Raw genomic sequence first — 18,290 nt, 5'->3', positions numbered from 1 at the left:
TGTTGTTGTTGTTGCTATTGTTGTTACTTACTTCTTACATCAAAATATAAAGAAAAGAGCATTATATATGTTTTCAAACTAAGAGTACAAAATTCCTATCTATGTGTCTTCTGGAGTCAAATCTTGATTCTTGACATGCTCGCTTGTGTTGACCTTAGATTGGATCTTAATGCCTTTTTGAAGAAAAGATTATGGCTCATTCTCGATTGCTTGATTTCCTTCTCAGAACTTGAGAAGATGAATCTTGAGACGCCGAGTTGCTGACACCTCATCGAAACTAACTCCAACTGTCTTATGATCAACAATCTTCTTTCTTCTGATGAGAACAAAAATTGCAAGCTTTAATCTCTACGATATGTGCTTTACGGCAGGGTCCTGCAAAGCCATCAAAGACGAACAAAATGAACAAAATTTTTCTGCCCCAGTTTGGCACTAGGAAAATTTTGTGAGTTATTAGAGAAAGCTGTAAATTATCTAATTTACTTAAAGGAAGACAAAGACGGTAGTGTAAACTACTATGTGAAGATATGCCACCATGGGGTACTACCCTATGTTACCAAAGGAATGGAATTAGAGCATAGTATCCTATATTACTCAAAGAAAACATAACCAGGGGTTAGCACACTGTATTACCAAAAAAGAATGTAATTATGGTTTGGTATCCTGTATCACTAGGAAGGGATGTAACCAGGTACCCTATATTACTGAAGAGAAATGTAACCGGGGGTTGGCGCCCTTTATTACTAGGAAGAAATGTAACCAGGGGTTGGAGTCTTGTATTACTGAAAAAGTACCGAATCCCTCTAGGCGAAAAGGTTCTACCAGAGCTAAGTTGCGTAAAACATCGTGAGCGAAGAGTACTTATACTCGAAACTATGAGTTGGATCCCCCTAGGAGAAACGTTTCTACCAGAGTTAAGCCACGTAATACAACCCGAGCGAAGTGTACTTCTACCCGAAGCTATGAGCTGGATCCCCTTAGGCGAAACAGTTCTGCCTGAGTTAAACTACGTAAGACACCTTGGGCGAAGAGTACTTCTACCCAAAAATATGAGCTGGATCCCCCTAGACGAAATGGTTCTACCTGAGTTAGGCTACGTAAAACACCCTGAGCGAAGTGCACTTCCACCCGAAAATATGAGCTGGATCCTCCTAGGAGAAATGGTTCTATATGAGTTAAGCTACGTAAAACACCCTGAGCGAAGTGTACTTCCACCCGTAAGTATGAGCTAGATCCTCCTAGGCGAAATGGTTATACATGAGTTAAGCTACATAAAACACCCTGAACGAAGAGCACTTCCGCCCGAAACTATGAGCTGGATCCCCATAGGTGAAATAGTTCTACTTGAGTTAAGCTATATATAACAACCTGAGTGAAGATCACTTATACTCGGAAGTATAAGCTAGATCTCCCTAGGCGAAAGGATTCTACCTGAGTTAAGCTGCGTAAAACACCTTGAGCGAAGAGTACTTCTACCCGGAAATATGAGCTGGATCCCCCTAGGCGAAAGGATTCTACCTGAGTTAAGCTGCATAAAACACAATGAGCGAAGAGTATTTCTACCCGGAATATGAGCTGGATCCCCTAGGCGAAAGGATTCTACCTGAGTTAAGCTACGTAAAACACCCTGAGCGAAGAGTATTTCTACCCAGAATATGAGCTCGATCCCCCTAGGCGAAAGGATTCTACCTGAGTTAAGCTACGTAAAACATCCTGAGCGAAGAGTACTTCTACCCATAACTATGACCTGGATCCCCCCTAGGCGAAAGAATTCTACCTGAGTTAAGCTGCGTAAAACAACCTGAGCGAAGATTCTACCCGGAAATATGAGCTGGATCCCCCTAGGCGAAAGGATTCTACCTGAGTTCAGCTGCGTAAAACACCCTGAGCGAAGAGTATTTCTACCCGGAATATGAGCTGGATCCCCTAGGCGAAAGGATTCTACCTGAGTTAAGCTGTGTAAATGGGAGGTGTGAACAGTAGTGATGCATGCTGAAAATAAAAGGAAATGGAGATTTTAAAGAGTTTACGTTTTGTGACATTCGTTCTTTTAGAATTGCCATTCTGCACTGCTTTGTCCTTGCTTCAAACAAAGAAAAATTTGTGAGTTTTCAAAGTGGTAGTTGGTTTGTGGCCTTGATGCTTTGATGCCTTGAGTAGTTTGATTCATGGCCACTGCTGTCAAAGAACCGATTCTGTCAGTGTGGTACCGAGATGCTCAGCTGCTTTGTTTCATTTTCTGGAGACCTTGGCTTTCCAATGTTGCCCCCAACTGTTTCATAGCCTGATGTGTATGGTACCGCTACCCTTGTCTCTAAAGCAAGGCTAATTTTTTTTTAAATCAAACTCAGTTCTCTTGCACCAAGTATTAGTTTGTGTCTGTAGTGCTTATCAACTTTGTTCATGAAGCAGGTCTTTCTTAGGAGACCTTTTCAGTTTCTTTGAGACACTTTGTTCGCCTTATCAAATGAGATCACAGATGGATTCGTGCCTCCATCAATGCCATATATGCCCCAAATTGTGCTCGACATTACGGGGAAACTGTAGCCAGTTTTGCAGCCATTTCTTTGCTTTGCTTTTGATGCAGGATTAGACCAAAAGGGACTCAAATAAAAATATGGGTAAAGATAGAATAATAATTGAAAGTGAAAAAGAATTGTGCTTAAACAAACGGTGTCCCTTTCGGCGAAATGAATAGGGAGACTTATCGGGAGGTATGTGCTGACTTCAATGAATCATGACATGCATTTTGGACTGGACGCGTGATCTGTCTAAGCTGTCTAATTCTAAAAATCCTCCACAAATGTTCATCTTGAAATTGTCTTGGTTGTGCTCATGTCGGAGAATCGAAGACCCTCATTCGGCTAGTAGCGCCCTTTGCAGGTTTTCGCTAACTAACCTCTCTCATTTCTCTACTAACTGTCGCCTTATGGTGCCCATATGGGTTTTCACCAATAAGACTCTCATTTCTCTTCTCATTGTCGCCTTATAGTGCTCGTACAGGTTTTCACTGATAAGACTCTCTCATTACTCCTTCTTTTTTTCTTTTTTTCTTTTTTTCTTTTTTTCTTTTTTTTTTTGTTTGACTAAGTTACTGCATGAGGGAGGTTACACAACTCCCTTGGCATGGGGACTTAAAAAATTCTCAAAAGGCATCGATCAGAAGTCTTTGAAAGGTAAAAAAAAGTGTAATGAACCTTGAACTGAATTACAACTTTTGGAAACCATTTTTACGGAAAAACTGTGTAATAATACAAACTTCTGCCCCAGTTTTGGAGTATTGGGAATAAGGATTTTTTGTTCTGATGGGACCGAACCCAGGGTAAGGCTGCCTACGTATCCTTTCGAAATTAGGTCGGACATAGTTTAATGACTCTGAAGCTTCGTTGTTTGACTATTTTTCATTCTTTTTTTTACAAGTACACAGGTTCTAGAAGGTGCAAGACAAAGAAGACAAATATGACTCAAAATGGTTAACAAAAGAATGACACCTATTTGGAATAACGAGTAAATGATATCCTTCATCATCTCGATCTGAGAAAATCAATGCGTGAAAGTTCTACAATGGCCAAATATCAGACATAATATTTTTTGACTGCATCTGCATTAATAGTCATGTATGGTACCCGTCCTTCTTCATCTACCAAGTGCAATGCCCCTTTTGGTAACACTTTCTTGATGATGTATGGTCATTGCCAGTTCGGTGCGAACTTTCCTTTAGCTTCAACCTGGTGCGGAAGGATGCATTTCAAAACTAGCTGGCCTACCTCAAACTGCCTTGGGTGCACTTTCTTATTATAAGCGCGTGCCATTCTTTGCTGGTATAACTGGCCAAAACACACTACTGCTAGCCATTTTTCATCGATCAACATCAGTTGTTCTAATCGGGTCTTGACCCACTCAGTGTCTTCAATCTCTAATTCCACAATAATTCGGAGAGAGGGAATTTCGACTTCAGTGGGTATTACAACTTCAGTTCCATATACAAGTAGCTACGGAGTTGCACCAACAGATGTGCGAATAGTCGTGCGGTATCCCAAAAGAGCAAAAGGCAACTTTTCATGCCATTGCCTGGAACCTTGGATCGTCTTCCTAAGAATCTTCTTGATGTTCTTGTTTGTCGCTTCAACGGATCCATTGGCTTTTGGACGGTAAGGGGCAGAATGGCGATGCTTGATTTTAAATTGTTCGCATACCTCCATCAAATGACTATTTAGATTGGTTGCATTGTTAATGATAATGGTCTTTGGGATACCAAAGCGACAGATGATGTTGGAGAGAACAAAGTCTACCATTGCTTTCTTGGTGACTCCTTTGAAAGTGACGGCCTCCATCCACTTGGTGAAGTAATCAATTGCAACCAAAATAAATCTATGCCCATTTGAAGCCTTTGGCTCGATCGGCCCAATGACATCCATTCCCCAAGCAACGAAAGGCTAAGGAGAGGACATGGGATGCAACTCTGAAGGAGGCGAGTGAATCAGGTCACCATGAATCTGGCATTGGTGACACTTGCAAACAAATCTGAAGCAATCTCGCTCTATAGTAAGCCAATAATACCCTGCCCGCAGAATCTTCTTCGCCAAAACATATCCATTCATGTGAGGTCTGCATACCCCCGAATGCACTTCACTCATGATTCGCTCTGCTTCTGTAGCATCTATGCATCTCAACAAGTTTAAATCTAGGGTCCTCTTGTATAGAATTTCCCCCATTCAGGAAGAAACCACTGACGAACCGCCTTATAGTTTTTTTTGATCTCCTTTAGCATGCTCTGAATATTCTCTTGTTTTCAGGAATCGTTTTATGTCATGATACCATGGTTCACCATCTGGTTCTATCTCAATTGTATTGCAGTAACCATGTTGATTCTGAAATTGGATTTCTAGTGGATCAATATGAGTGTTGCCTGGATAAGGGAGCATCGAGGCTAAAGTAGCCAAGGCATTGGCTAGCTCGTTGTGAAACCTGGGAATGTACCTGAACTCGATGGATTTGAACCTTTTGCTCAAGTCTTGCACACATTGTCTGTACGGATTAAGCTTGATGTCTCGAGTCTCCCATTCGCCTTGGGCTTGCCGGATAAGCAAGTCAGAATCTCCCATAACCAATAGTTCATGCACATCTAGATCGATGGCCATTTTCAAACCCATGATACAAGCTTCGTATTCCGTCGTATTATTGGTACAGAAGAATCGAAGTCGGGCCTTTGCAGGGTAATGATGTTCAATAGGTGAGATGAGGATTGCCCCGATCCCAACTCCTTTGATATTGACAGCCCCATAAAAATATATTTTGCATATAGGGTGACCGTCTGGAACCACTTCCTCTATTGAGTTGACCTCTTCGTCTAGGAAGTACGTGCTAAGTGGCATGTACTCATCATCAACTGGGTTCTCTACCAAATGATCTGCCAAAGATTGTTCTTTCATCGTGGTGCGAGTGACATAGACGATGTCAAACTTTGTGAGCAGGATTTGCCATTTTGCGAGTCTGCCAGTGGGCATTAGCTTTTGGAAGATATACTTCAAAGGATCCATTCTGGATATGAGGTAAGTAGTATAGTCCAAAAGATAATTTCTCAGCTTCTGAGCGACCCAAGTCAAGACACAACATGTCCTTCCTAAAAGGGTGTACTTAACCTCATAATTGGTGAACTTCTTGCTCAAATAATCTTTGATCTTGCCAAAAGCTTTTGGGCAATCGTTTGTCCACTTGATAGAGGCATCCTTTTTCAGCAACTTAAAGATGGGCTCGCACGTGGTTGTGAGCTGAGCAATGAACCTACTGATGTAGTTCAACCTCCTGAGCAAACTCATGACTTCCTTTTTGTTCTTCAGGGGTGGCAGATCTCAAATGGACTTTATCTTAGATGGATCCAGTTCAATGCCTCTTCGGCTAACTATAAAATCGAGGAGTTTCCCAAATGGAACCCTAAATGCACACTTGGTTGGATTAAGCTTAAGGTCATATCTTCGAAGCCATTTGAAGAACTTTTTCAAATCGCACACGTGATAAGCCTGTGTCTTTGATTTTATGATGACATCATTGACATATACTTCGATCTCTGTGTGCATCATGTCATGAAAAATGGTGGTCATGGCCCTAATGTAAGTTGCCCCTGCATTCTTTAAACCGAATGGCATGATCCTGTAACAATAAGTACCCCATGGAGTGGTGAAAGCGGTCTTTTCTGCATCATCCTCATCCATTAGAATTTGGTGGTACCCAGCATAGCAATCCACGAACGATTGTATCTCATGTTTTGCGCAATTATCTACAAGAATGTGGATATTTGGTAAAGGTAAATTATCCTTTGGACTTGCTTTGTTCAAGTCCCTGTAGTCAATACAGACTCTGGTCTTTCCATCCTTCTTTGGCACAGGCACAACAATTGCCACCCAGGTGGTGTATCAGACAGCTCTAACCACATTGATGCTAAGTTGTTTCATTATTTCCTCTTTGATTTTGTCACTCATGTCTGTTTTAAATTTTTGTTTCTTTTGTTGGACTGGTGGAAAACCAGGAAATGTAGGAAGCTTATGAACTACTAGATCAGTACTTAAACTCGGCATATCATCGTAAGACCAAGCAAACACATCTCTGTGTTCAAATAAAAGTTGAATCAAGGCATCTCTGGTTTTTTGTTCAGTGTGTATGCTTATTTTCATTTCTCTAACTTCTTCATGACTTCCGTTATTAATCGGCTCAGTCTCATTGAGGTTGGGCTTAGGCTTGTTTTCAAATTGTTCCAACTCTCTTTTTATTTCCTCAACAACCTCATCTTCATCATATTCAACCTCTTGATGCATTGTTTCGATATTAGACAACTTTATAAGATCTGGGCGTGAATTCCGCATGCATGTCATGTTATTAAAGCCAACATTTACAAAACTAAAATGGAAATAAAATGATAGGAATTAGGATATTGAGATGTTTGTATTACAACCCTGAAAGTAACCCAAAATAGAAAAAAGAAGCTGCAAAAGCAAACTACCAAGACTCCTTCCTTGTGGGGAGAGGAGTTGCTTCCCAGTTGGTGAGCATGGTTTCTGGGTCAATTAGTTACATATCGGCGCGACTAGTGCCTTCACCAGCTTGGATCATATTCACTTCAAAAAACCATTTGGCTGAGTCTATGGCAAATTTCATCAATGTTTGCATGCGCCGAGGAATTTTGACCCTCTTGGAGTCGTGGCTTGACAAAAGTGTAGAAAATATAAGGGATGGGTTGTCGCAAGACTCATCCATGCTTTTTGCGGTATTTGGCTTTTTTTTGTCTGCTTGTGTTGGCCTGAATCCTAAGCCAAAAGTACCATGGTTATTGAATGGAGAAATAGTTTCCGAAATTCCTTGCAATGATGCCCTTAAGCCTTTTCCTAGCTCATAACCTTGTCTCAACATAACTGCAACCACCATTATAGATGTGGCGGAAAGGCGAGGATGCAGAATGGGCTTTCCTTCCTCAACATGGTCTATAGTAACCACTTCAAAAGCCTGATAGACAATGGACTCATACCCTTCCTTGTCCTCAATACAGGGGATTAATGGGTCTTTATAAATGGAAGACTCGTCTTCCCCATGAACAATAATTTCTTGCCTGTCATGTTCGAATTTGAGCATCTGATGCAAGGTGGATGGCACAGCTCGGGCCGTATGGATCCATGGCCTTCCAAGAAGAAAATTATAATAAGTGGCCATGTCCACTACTTGGAAGACAATCTCAAAGTCAACTGGCCCAGTCGTCATGGTGAGGTTGATCTCCCTAATAGTATCTCTTGCTGAGCCATCAAAAACCCGGATGCGAACATTGTTTGGCCGTATTTTTTCTGTATTGATCTCCATGCTTTGCAAGTTAGAAAGAGGGCATACATATACACTTGATCCTCCATCAACCATGACTCGCTTTACATAATGCCCCTCACATTTGACCATCAAGTTCAAAGCCCTATTGTGCCCGGCTCTTTCCTCGGGAAGTTCATCATCAGTAAAGGAGATTCTGTTCACCTCAAAAAATCTGTTGGCCATATTCTCTAACTGATTCACTGTGGTTTCCTCTAATATATGTGCCTCGTTCAGGACCTTGATTAGTACACGGGTATGCTCTTTGGAATGTATGAGCAGAGATAGTAGAGAGATTTGGGCAGGAGTCTTTCTTAGCTGGTCAATGATTGTTTAATCCTGAACTTTCATCTTTTTCAAAAACTTTTCCGCCTCTACTTCAGTGACTAGTTTCTTTATTGGCAATTGGCATTCTCTGATTCTCTTGGCCTTCCTCAACTCTTCTAGAGAGTAACACCTCCCCGATCGAGTCAAACCTCCAGTTTCCCCCACTTCCTCTATGATTTCCTTACCTTTGTAGGTCATCACAGTTTTGTTGTAGTTCCAAGGAATGATTTTTGTGTTTGTCACAGGGGATTGCACGGTTGGTTTGAGTATGATCGGCTCTATTATGCCATTTGTACCACCATTATTTTGCCTTGTGATGGGGTGGCCTCCAAGGACATACAACCTTGGGCTTGGAACATTGGAGCGAACCTCCACCCTCGAAACCTTGGGCACAAATAAAGCTACCTTTTCTGAGCTGGGGGAGCTTTTCACAATCAACGGCACATCTCGGCTTGGACTTACTTCCAGACTTGTTCCTTCTTGAATTGCTCCCATTGTCATTTCTTCTTGACCGACCGCCTTGTATTCTTGATCCCAGCCAATCATTCCCACGAAATGAACATCATTGTGTGTTGGCAACGAGTTATTTGTCACATTAGGAGGGTCCTCGCCATTCGTCACTACAATCAATTTTTCAGAAATGAGTCTTTCTATGGCTCTTTTCAGAGTCCAACAGTCATCGGTGATATGCCCCGGGGCACCTGAATGATATTCACATCTATCATTTGCTTGAAATCCATGTGATATGGTGGGGAGCGATGGGTCCAATTATGCCTATTTGCTTCAGCTTTTGGAATAGACTAGAGTATGATTCAGCCAATGGAATGAATTTTTCTGTCGGCCTCTACTCTCGACCATAATCCTGCTTGGGATGAGCATTGTAGGGTGCCCAAAAATTTTGCTGCTGAGGTCGGGGGGCCCTTAGAGCTGGTGCCCGTACCTGCTGATTGGGAGGCCAAGTATATGATTGAGCATTGAACACTGTATATCGTGGCGGGCCCACAGAGTATTGAGGAATTGGCGGGGGATAATAATGTTGAGGGTGGCTGGATTGCCCCTGCTGAACTTGCATATAAGGGTGTGATGCCCCTCTTTGGACCCTTCATCTCTTTTCTTTCTATTTGCCAAACGTCCCGACCCATTTTGGATAGCTTGGGTGGTGGCTTTGATAGCAGCTTGACTTACAATTCTGCTAGTCTTGAAGCCATTTTCGACCATCTCCCCTATTTTGATTGCTTCTGCAAAAGGTCTACCCATCACGGACATCATGTTCTGAAAGTAATCAGGCTCTTGAGCCTCCAAAAATATAGTGATCAACTCGTGGTTATCCATGGGTGGCTTAACTCTAGCCGCTTGCTCCCTCCACTTGATGGCATACTCCTTAAAACTTTCGATCGACTTTTTCTTCATTTTGGACAAGGAATTACGATCCAGTGCAATATCAATGTTGTACTAAAATTGTTTGACGAAGGCTTGGGCCATGTCATCCCAAACATGCCAGTGAGAGATATCTTGGTCAATGAACCATTCGGAAGCTACCACCACAAGGCTTTCACCAAAGTAAGCCATCAGCAGCTCTTCCTTTCCTCCTGTACCCCTCAGCTGGTTGCAGTACCTTTTCAAGTGGGCGATAGGTTCGCCGTGTCCATCATATTTCTCAAATTTTGGGGTTTTGAACCCTCGTGGCAAATGGATGTGTAGGAACATGCATAGATCACTGAATGAAACACTTTTGTAGCCGACTAGTCCTTGCATATTCTTTATATTCTGCTCAAGACTTTTCATTTTCCTGGCCATCTCATCTGGCTCAACCACCGTGGCAGGCTTTTCATTTTCCACTGGTGACTCATACTGAGGAGTCAGATTGAATGGAGTCGAGATCCCGAAAGCCATATTTGGAGAGTAGTATTGGCCATCATAAGCATGAGATGGTGGCTTATTGTTTGGCCTCGTCACAGAAGGTGGTGGCGGGATTGTATATACCGGTGCGCCAGACACGATGAGAGGGGTGTTCCTGACGGGTGCGACTGGAGGTCACTTGTTAGAGGTACTGGGGGCAGCATGGAGGCTGTAGTTTGGCACATACCTTGATGGTAGAATGTGATCGCTCGTTGCATGGAGTGGTGTTTGAGTAGCCTAGGGTATGGTGGAAGTTCCCTCTGAAGGACCTTGGGGTGGGGGTCGATCGGAAACCTAAGCTTGATATACATCTAATAGTTGTTGTCTCAATTTTCTTATCTCCTCCGATTCTTGCTCAACCGACTGACCCTGTGGATTGTCATTGACCAACTCGATTTCATCACTGTTATCCATTACCACTGCTCCCTTAGATCTTGTGAAGTAATGATGTGTTGCTAGTTTCCCCACAAACCAACCACCTTAAGCTTACTAGATAAGAGGCAACAAATGTGTTAGGGTTAAGCATTTTACAGATAGGAATCAAACGTAGATATGCTATGCTCCTAAAATATCACCATCTCTAATATGCTTTTGGAAGGCTTCATGTTTCATTCTGGCTTATCAGCTTGTTACTTATTGACACTGTTATTTCCTTCTCTCTCTATATATATATTTTCCAGTCGCCTTATTTTTTTATTTTTTTATTTTTCCCATCCGCTAGGCAAGCGCCTAGGGCTAGTTTTTTATTAATAAAAGAAAAAAAAATACAACAATTAGGAAAAGTATAAATAAGGGGGACAATATCACTGGTATTGTTACCCATATGCCTTGGCTATATAATCACTCCTCTGCGCCTCACATTGCCTTATGATGGCAGCCTCATGTAGAGGTTCATGGTGTAGCTGCCGGCAACGTCTCACGAGGGCATATAATCTCATAGCCATGTGGATATTTCCGAAAGCATAGGACCAAGGCAACACTAACCGTGCTAAACCTTACCTTACCAATCCTATTGAGGCAAAGAGAAAGCCTCATCTTCTAGCCAGCATGTAAAAAAAAGGAACTTGAAAGTACCAAGTACTCTATGATCTCCATAGAGTTTATAACACACTCTATGACGCTATTACAAGTGATGATGCTTTGAAAATGATAAACTAAGACAATGTAGAAATTAGAATCTTGCCCCTCATTTATCAAACTTGTGAGTTCTTCAATTTGAACGTCCTTAAAATCCTCTTTAACTGTCATCAAATAATCTTCAAAGTTCTTCATTTGTTGTCGTATCTATTGGACTTCATAGATTTGGATGAGGCAGCCCCTTTTTCTTTTCAGCTCTTATTGGGAGTTGCCTGAGTGTTATTTCTTGAGTCACCTTCTTTTTTTCAGTTTTGTTAGAAGTGAAATCTCCAGTTGTAGCTGCCTCTTCCGGCCAAGATTCAATCAAGTCATCCTCTTTTGCTTCTTCGGAGATGGCAACGCGTAAGTTGGCCTTAAGATTTTGATTAGCTTCATCTTGTATAACCATCCAAAATGGTTCATGCCTCTTCAGTGTCTTTGTATTACTTGGTTCCTGTCTGTTTGTCACTGAAAAATTCAGCTTTAGTCCGGCCATTTTTGAGTATGATGAGTATGCACTTTTGTGTGGTTTTGGACTGCCCAAAACATCCAGCAACTTTCTGTCCTCCAACGAAATAGCAGGTATATCAGTTACCATTACTTTGGCTCCAGTCATGTTTGCATTATACTGCTGCTGCCCAGTCGTGTTTGCATTGGACTGCTTCTGCCCAGTCTTGTTTGCATTGGACTGCTGCTGCCCAGGATTAGTATTAACATCAGCTGCAGTTGTTGTATGTTGCTGATGCTGCCCAGTCGTGTATGTTGATGATGCTGTAGTTGAGTATGATCGATAAGCAGAAGAATTCAATGCAACAGTGTCAAATTGAACTCCTGGTTGCATAGCTGATTGAATAGCTGCTCTGTCAGCATATATTTCTATTGTTAGGCCTGCATCAGAAGTAACCTTATTCTCCTGTTGTTTCTCAGATTGTCCTTGTGCATCAGAAGTTTGGTCGACCACTGCACCATCTGATGCAATATTCACAGCAAACTCAAGGGGAGCTGCTTGTGTAACTGCTTCAGCATTGTGAGATGTACCAACTAGTGTAGCTGGTAGTTCTGCATTATTTCGAATTGCAGTACTTAATGTACTAGCAGCCATCATCTGCTGAATTTCGGATTTCCCATTTGCATTCAACGCGACAGTTTTTGCCAGACCATCCTCTTCCTTACCCAGTTGTGCATATGTATCAGCTCGATTACACCTTGAGTTAGAACCTGTACACCTTTGACATTTGCACCTTTAGAAACACAATCAGTAGTTGTAGGTTTGACAGATCGTGCACCTATTTCTTATGAAACAGTACCAATTTTTTACTTAGCAGGAGCATCCCTTTTGACCATATTTTCCTTTTTTCCATCAAACACTGATGCAATTCGACCAAACTCCTCACCATCCTGCACATCAATAAACCCAGTGGCCTCAACTGAACCTCCAACACCAGCTCGACCACTTGTAGCATCCGATGGAACAGTAGCTTCCAAATTTGACACCACCATAGCTGACTGTTTTCCAGTTACTGCATTACCACCTAGAACTGGTAAAATCTGCTCAACATCAGCTGAGCCTCGATTACCATCTTCCACACCATTCACTACATTACCAATTTCTGCAGCATCTTCAGCTCGATCATCAATTGGTTCTTTTGTAAAACAACCAGTTGAAGCTTTAGACAAATTCTTCTTATCATAGGCTTCCACAACTGGATTCACCACATTAAAAATCCTTGCTAATGCTTTCCTAGCAGGGACATCATGTGAAGGTTTAGGTAGACCTTTATCGATCATTGAAACTTTACCTACAGTTGTACCATTACCTGGACGATTCACAAGATTTCCTCCATCTGTTTGCGATACCTGCTGCATTGCAGAGTTTTCTTTTGGTGCTTCAACTTCCAGTTGACCACTATTGGAATCCGGTAATTCGTTAACTTTTTGTCCTGCTCTTTTGGCATTCAAATAAGCCCTTGCATCTCCTTGCAGCTTTTCAACTCCATTTGTCTCAACAACAGGCAGCTCTTGCACACCCATGTTTTTTGTCCCAACTCCATCGCCTTCCTTATCCTTTTCAGTTATCAAACGACATGTTTTTTCCTCATGCCCCTGATGCTTACAAAAAGTGCAAAATTTGGGGAGATTATCATACACTACCTCTTTATAATGCTCGACAAATTTTCCAGTCGACTTATCAACGATGTGCAACTTTACTCGCTTAGGGTGCTTGTCTAACAAGTCTACCAAAATCTTTACCCTAGTAGCACTTGGCCTTGTTCGATCTTGTGTTGCCTTATCCACTGCAAGAGGCTTTCCTATAGCTGAAGCGATTGACAGTAATGACTTCTTTGCGAAAAAATTCGGAGGCAAATCAGGCAACGAAATCCACACCACAGATTTTGATGTTTCCTCCTTGGGATTAAATCCTATCATCCATGGAAACGTTCTAAAAAAGAATTCGTCACCTTTATCTTTTATGTAACCAACTGACCTCGACAAGAACTGGACATAATCTTCAAACAAATCGAACCTCACCAAAATATGCCGAAATTCAAGCTGTCCAATATTACACATACCTTTAATGTCGTACTGTTTCGGGATGAGTTTACGCAGGTCATGTACATCTGGTTTCCCATATGAGAATTTCATAATAACTGCTTGGTGTAATCCCTCTTCAATGGTAAATTGATTTACCTCCTCCATAGTGAATTCTATAATTGGCTCGCCATGAACAAACTTCACAGGATTCAAATCAATTTTTGTCGAAGTAGTAGCTGTTTTTAAGGTTTGTAAACGAGCAGCATATGATTGTGACATAACATGGGTAGGATTTGGATTATTATATTTTTGGTTTGGCTCTCCCACATCCAAAAGATGGGGAGAGACGACAGCATCCATGGCTGCTCAAAACGTCACCATATTGACATGAAGAGTAGAATTCAAGACAAAAATCTAGAAAAAAAACTGTTGCTATAGTAACTCGCGAGATAGAATTTAAGATCTAGAAAAATTGGTTACGAATTTGAGGATGAAACCAATTGGGGATTGTGCGCAAAGAGTAGATGTTTCTTTTGACACAAAGATTGCGACAATCCACCGTTGGATGCCGGAGTTATGGCCGGATGAATAGTGACGGAATTACTATTCACCTTCTTCCTACCCCCTACTTGTTTTTATCTCGTACAACTGGCCAATGGGTTCGGCAATGGCTGTATACTGTTTAGGAGGTCTGCGGTCAAAATTTGGTCGAGGTCTAGGGAAGTTTTGGCATGTAAGAGGTGATGGATGGTGGGATGGTTGAGCATTGTAGGCTTGGTAAACATGTGCGGGTTAGTCGCCTTATTTTGATCCCTCACTTTAGAGTTATTTGAAAAATATTTGATCGAACCTTTTGTGGGTTGGCTACGTATCATGTCGCCGCATAAAGCAGATCATTACGTAGTTTAGGTACATGACCATATATTTTTTTATTTGTTTATTTACAAAACAAACATCTTTTGGTTCATTTTTGCATTTTTCTAAACAAAATCGTTTTCATTGATTTTCAATAAAAAAATGTTTTTGATACAAGACTCAAAAAGCAAGAATTACATAAAGATAAACAAGACCATACATGAATCAAACAGACTTCTTAGGATAAAAGGCAAAATAACAAGACTCAAAATACCAAAAGACTCTTACAGACTCGATGACTACAAATGAACCATCAAAGTGGACTACCAGCTAAAAGAAGACTCTGATCTCTGCAGGAGACTCCGGCAGCATCATTGTAGTCAAGGTGCTTATTCCTGCGGCTGAACTCTCATATCATGGTATATGTGCTTCAAGTCTGTGGCAATGTGGCGTACGAAGTTGGGCGCTACCATAGCAAATTGCTCTTGGTTCAAACCTTGACAAGTCACACACCCTCGAGCGGTATAAGTAGCCACTTCATAGACCCTCCTTCTAACATGCTCCTGGCTCTGACTTAAAAATCGGATCTGTCGCTCATGGTTATTGGCTATGTCCAATATATCTGCCTCATGTTTTAGCTAGTTCCGGACCTTTGCTAGCTAATTATCTACCTGTTTCTTACCTAATTCTGTAACCCTGGCCCGAGCCCTTAGATCATGGATGATAAGGCTATAATGCATTTCTTCGTGCTTTGGAATGGCTGCATGCTACTGAGCAGAAGCCCTTATTCTCGCTTGCTGAAGTTGTGCTTGAAGCGTTTGAACTTCATGTGTCAATCTGATTTTCTCCTCTTTAAACTCAAAGCACTGCAAATCCCTATTCACATTGGCGATACTTATATCCCTACATAAAGCTCGGATGATGGATTCATAGTCTCTTGTTATTTCTTCCTTGATCTGCCCTACTCTTGTTCTGATTTTAGTCTCCCATTCTGTCGCGCTCTTCAGAACTGTCTCCTTCCTGGATCCAAAACCATCTTGGTCATAGAACCACTTGAAATATGCAGGGTCTAACTCTCCTCGATCCTGATCTTCCACCGTAGTGTTAAATTCAAGCACCTTAATTTCATCCCAAACCTGCTGAGCATATGCCTCACGAACATGATCCTCTGATGTTACTTTCCACGTGAATCTTTTCATGTGTCCACTATGGGCACTACCTATTTTCGACCTAACTAGCAGAGGTCTCTCATAGGCACATATGGTTGAAAACCCCGAAGACCCATCAAAATCATAAACGAATAGTGGTAAGACCTGTATATGACTTCTTTTGGTGAGAACCAGTGGTAGTTCCGTGTGATTTCAGTAGCGGTCAACTTTTGAAGATGCCCTCTCCATGCTTTGACTCCCTTGGGGAAGCTACTATCTTCATTCAAATCTTCAAACCCATCTCCAAGATCATTGTTGCTCCAATGAACACTAAACTTTACCCGTACGGGATGACTGAGAAGGTGCTCTAAAAGTCATATTTGGAGTATGATGTTACATCCCTCAAAGAAATCCTTTCCTTCCCGACACTTGGTCAGGGCACGGTAAATATTGGACAATATCATTGGAATGATAGTGACGTCCTTTCCATTCAATAAAGTGGTGACTATGCGAGATAATCGAATATCAACATTTTTGTCATGCCTCGGGAAAACCATTGTCCCTAGAAATACCACTAGGAATGCTTTCCGCCCATGGCTTTACCAGGCTTTGTATCCAATTTTAGTATCAAGCTCTTTTCCATGCTTTGAAAATCCACCTTGACACCCATACCTGTCGTACAAGAAATCCAATCGAACATGCCCTCGTTCCACACTTACTATTTTATTTTGGCTGATTGTCATCTGATCAAGGAACTTACTGCTAGTGATATCCCTTGGGGCCAATGGTCTCTTCTTCCAAAGCTCATCACCTAACCTTGTTTATCCATCTAACTCCTCCAAAGTGGGAGTCATTTCGAAACCATTAAAATGGAATACGTTGTTATTAGGATCCCAGAAATGCACCAATGCCTCGATTAAATCCCTCCTTGGGTTGATCTCCATAATATTCACAAAATGATCCAGATGATCCTTTATCTTTTCCCGCTCACAAATGCCCATATTTTTTCACTATTGGCTCAACAACCGAGGTGTTTTATGCACAAGCCAAATTTGTGGGGGCTCGTCATATTTTGGCCTTTTGTCAAAGCTTCTTTTCATTGTATCCATATTGCACCTAAGTGGCAGAACATGAGGTTAGGATTGATGCAATCTTAGATAATACAAAGATCTCTGATACCCTGAGGTTTGACTCATGCAGGTTAGAAATGGCAATGTGGGACTCAAGTAACTGACCATAACCACATTTTGAAGTGAGAGTTTACTAAAGAGCGGATACCCTCGTTGGAGGAAGATACAATTTTGAAGATCAGTCCATTGTAACCCAAATGGTAAGACTTGATCAATTTGTCTGATTTAGACGCGACATCATACCATAAAAGGGTTGTCTAGGTATCTTGCATAGAGTCAAGAGTGTGCAGTTCATGAAAATCAAGATACCTATTGTCCTCTTAACATTTCTGAACAGGGTCCTAAAAATTGTCGGGTCAAGAACAAAATGATAAAAGGGAAAAAATGGGTATAATTACGGAGATAACCTTTTTAATTCTTTCGAGAAAAGCTTTTAAAGCCGCCTCGGCAGAAATTACCAGGCACAAAGGAAAAATAATAAAAGTAGGCAAAAATAGACAACATGGCTATTATTACGAAAACGATCCTTTAATACTCCCGGGAGAGGTTCGAAAACTGTTTCGGCAAATATGACCAGACAAAACTAGATAGAATGGCCATTTCTATGAAATACAGCCCTTCAACACTTCCGTGGAAGGTTTAAGGCTGCCTTGGTAAAAAATGGTCGGACATAAGGGCAAAACGGTAAAGGTGAAAAAAATGGACAAAGTAGCTATTTTACAAAAATGGCCCTTTAGCACTTTCGTAGAATGTTTAAAGCTTTCTCAGCTACAATGGTCAAACATAAGGGCAAAAATGCTAAAAGGTGACCAAAAAGAGCAATTTTTTTTATCGAAAATTTATGCACATGCGTAATTTTTGTGCTTTTTTTTTGAAAAATATGGGCTGAACCTGATGGAGGTTGCCTACGTATCTCACATCTGGTGAGAATTAAACCCGCGTAGTTTAGTAAAATTGGGTACTTTTCTCTTTTGATTTTTATGAAAATTAATTTTTACACCTCACTCCAGACCACTACAATTTTTTTTCTTTTTAAAACAAAGGCTTATTTGCACTAAACTAGGAGAATGATTCCCTTTTTTTAATAATTACGCTACATTAATTTTCTAAAGTCGGTCGATAATGCAAGTAAGCCTTCCAAATGATGTATCAAGTAGCATATAAGTAAACATGATGGTCTCAAGGAGGATATCTGTCTTATACGGACCCGGCCCCTGTGCCGATTTTCGGTAAGTCGAATGCACGTGATGCAAATAAAGCGAACCTACAAAGGATATCCAGCATGAGGTTTGTTCTTCTAGGTTTAAATCCTGGTGAAGAAGGTATCTAGACTGGCTTACTCGAGCGGACAACTCGAGCCGAGGAGGGTCAGTGTACCGGTAGCATTGCTTTCCGGCTTAACTGGTGGTGCTCCCCGCCTAAAACATGTGTGACTAAAATC

General features: G+C 41.4%; 1 protein-coding gene across 1 annotated transcript; it reads right to left on the bottom strand.

Moving 5' to 3' along the window:
* Nucleotides 1–4,742: 4,742 nt before the first annotated feature.
* On the bottom strand, nt 4,743–5,819 carry LOC138875877 (uncharacterized). The gene has a single exon (XM_070154752.1). It carries the CDS (start codon nt 5,817–5,819, stop codon nt 4,743–4,745), a length of 1,077 nt encoding a protein of 358 aa, XP_070010853.1.
* Nucleotides 5,820–18,290: the final 12,471 nt, after the last annotated feature.

Source organism: Nicotiana sylvestris, chromosome 8 (assembly GCF_000393655.2).
Source record: "Nicotiana sylvestris chromosome 8, ASM39365v2, whole genome shotgun sequence".
NCBI classification, from domain to species: Eukaryota; Viridiplantae; Streptophyta; class Magnoliopsida; order Solanales; family Solanaceae; genus Nicotiana; species Nicotiana sylvestris.
This window is presented reverse-complemented; position numbering and strand designations above follow the sequence as displayed.

Excerpts from the sequence above, each read along its gene's own strand:
- LOC138875877 (XM_070154752.1), bottom strand. The coding sequence starts at position 5,819 with ATGAGTTTGCTCAGGAGGTTGAACTACATCAGTAGGTTCATTGCTCAG.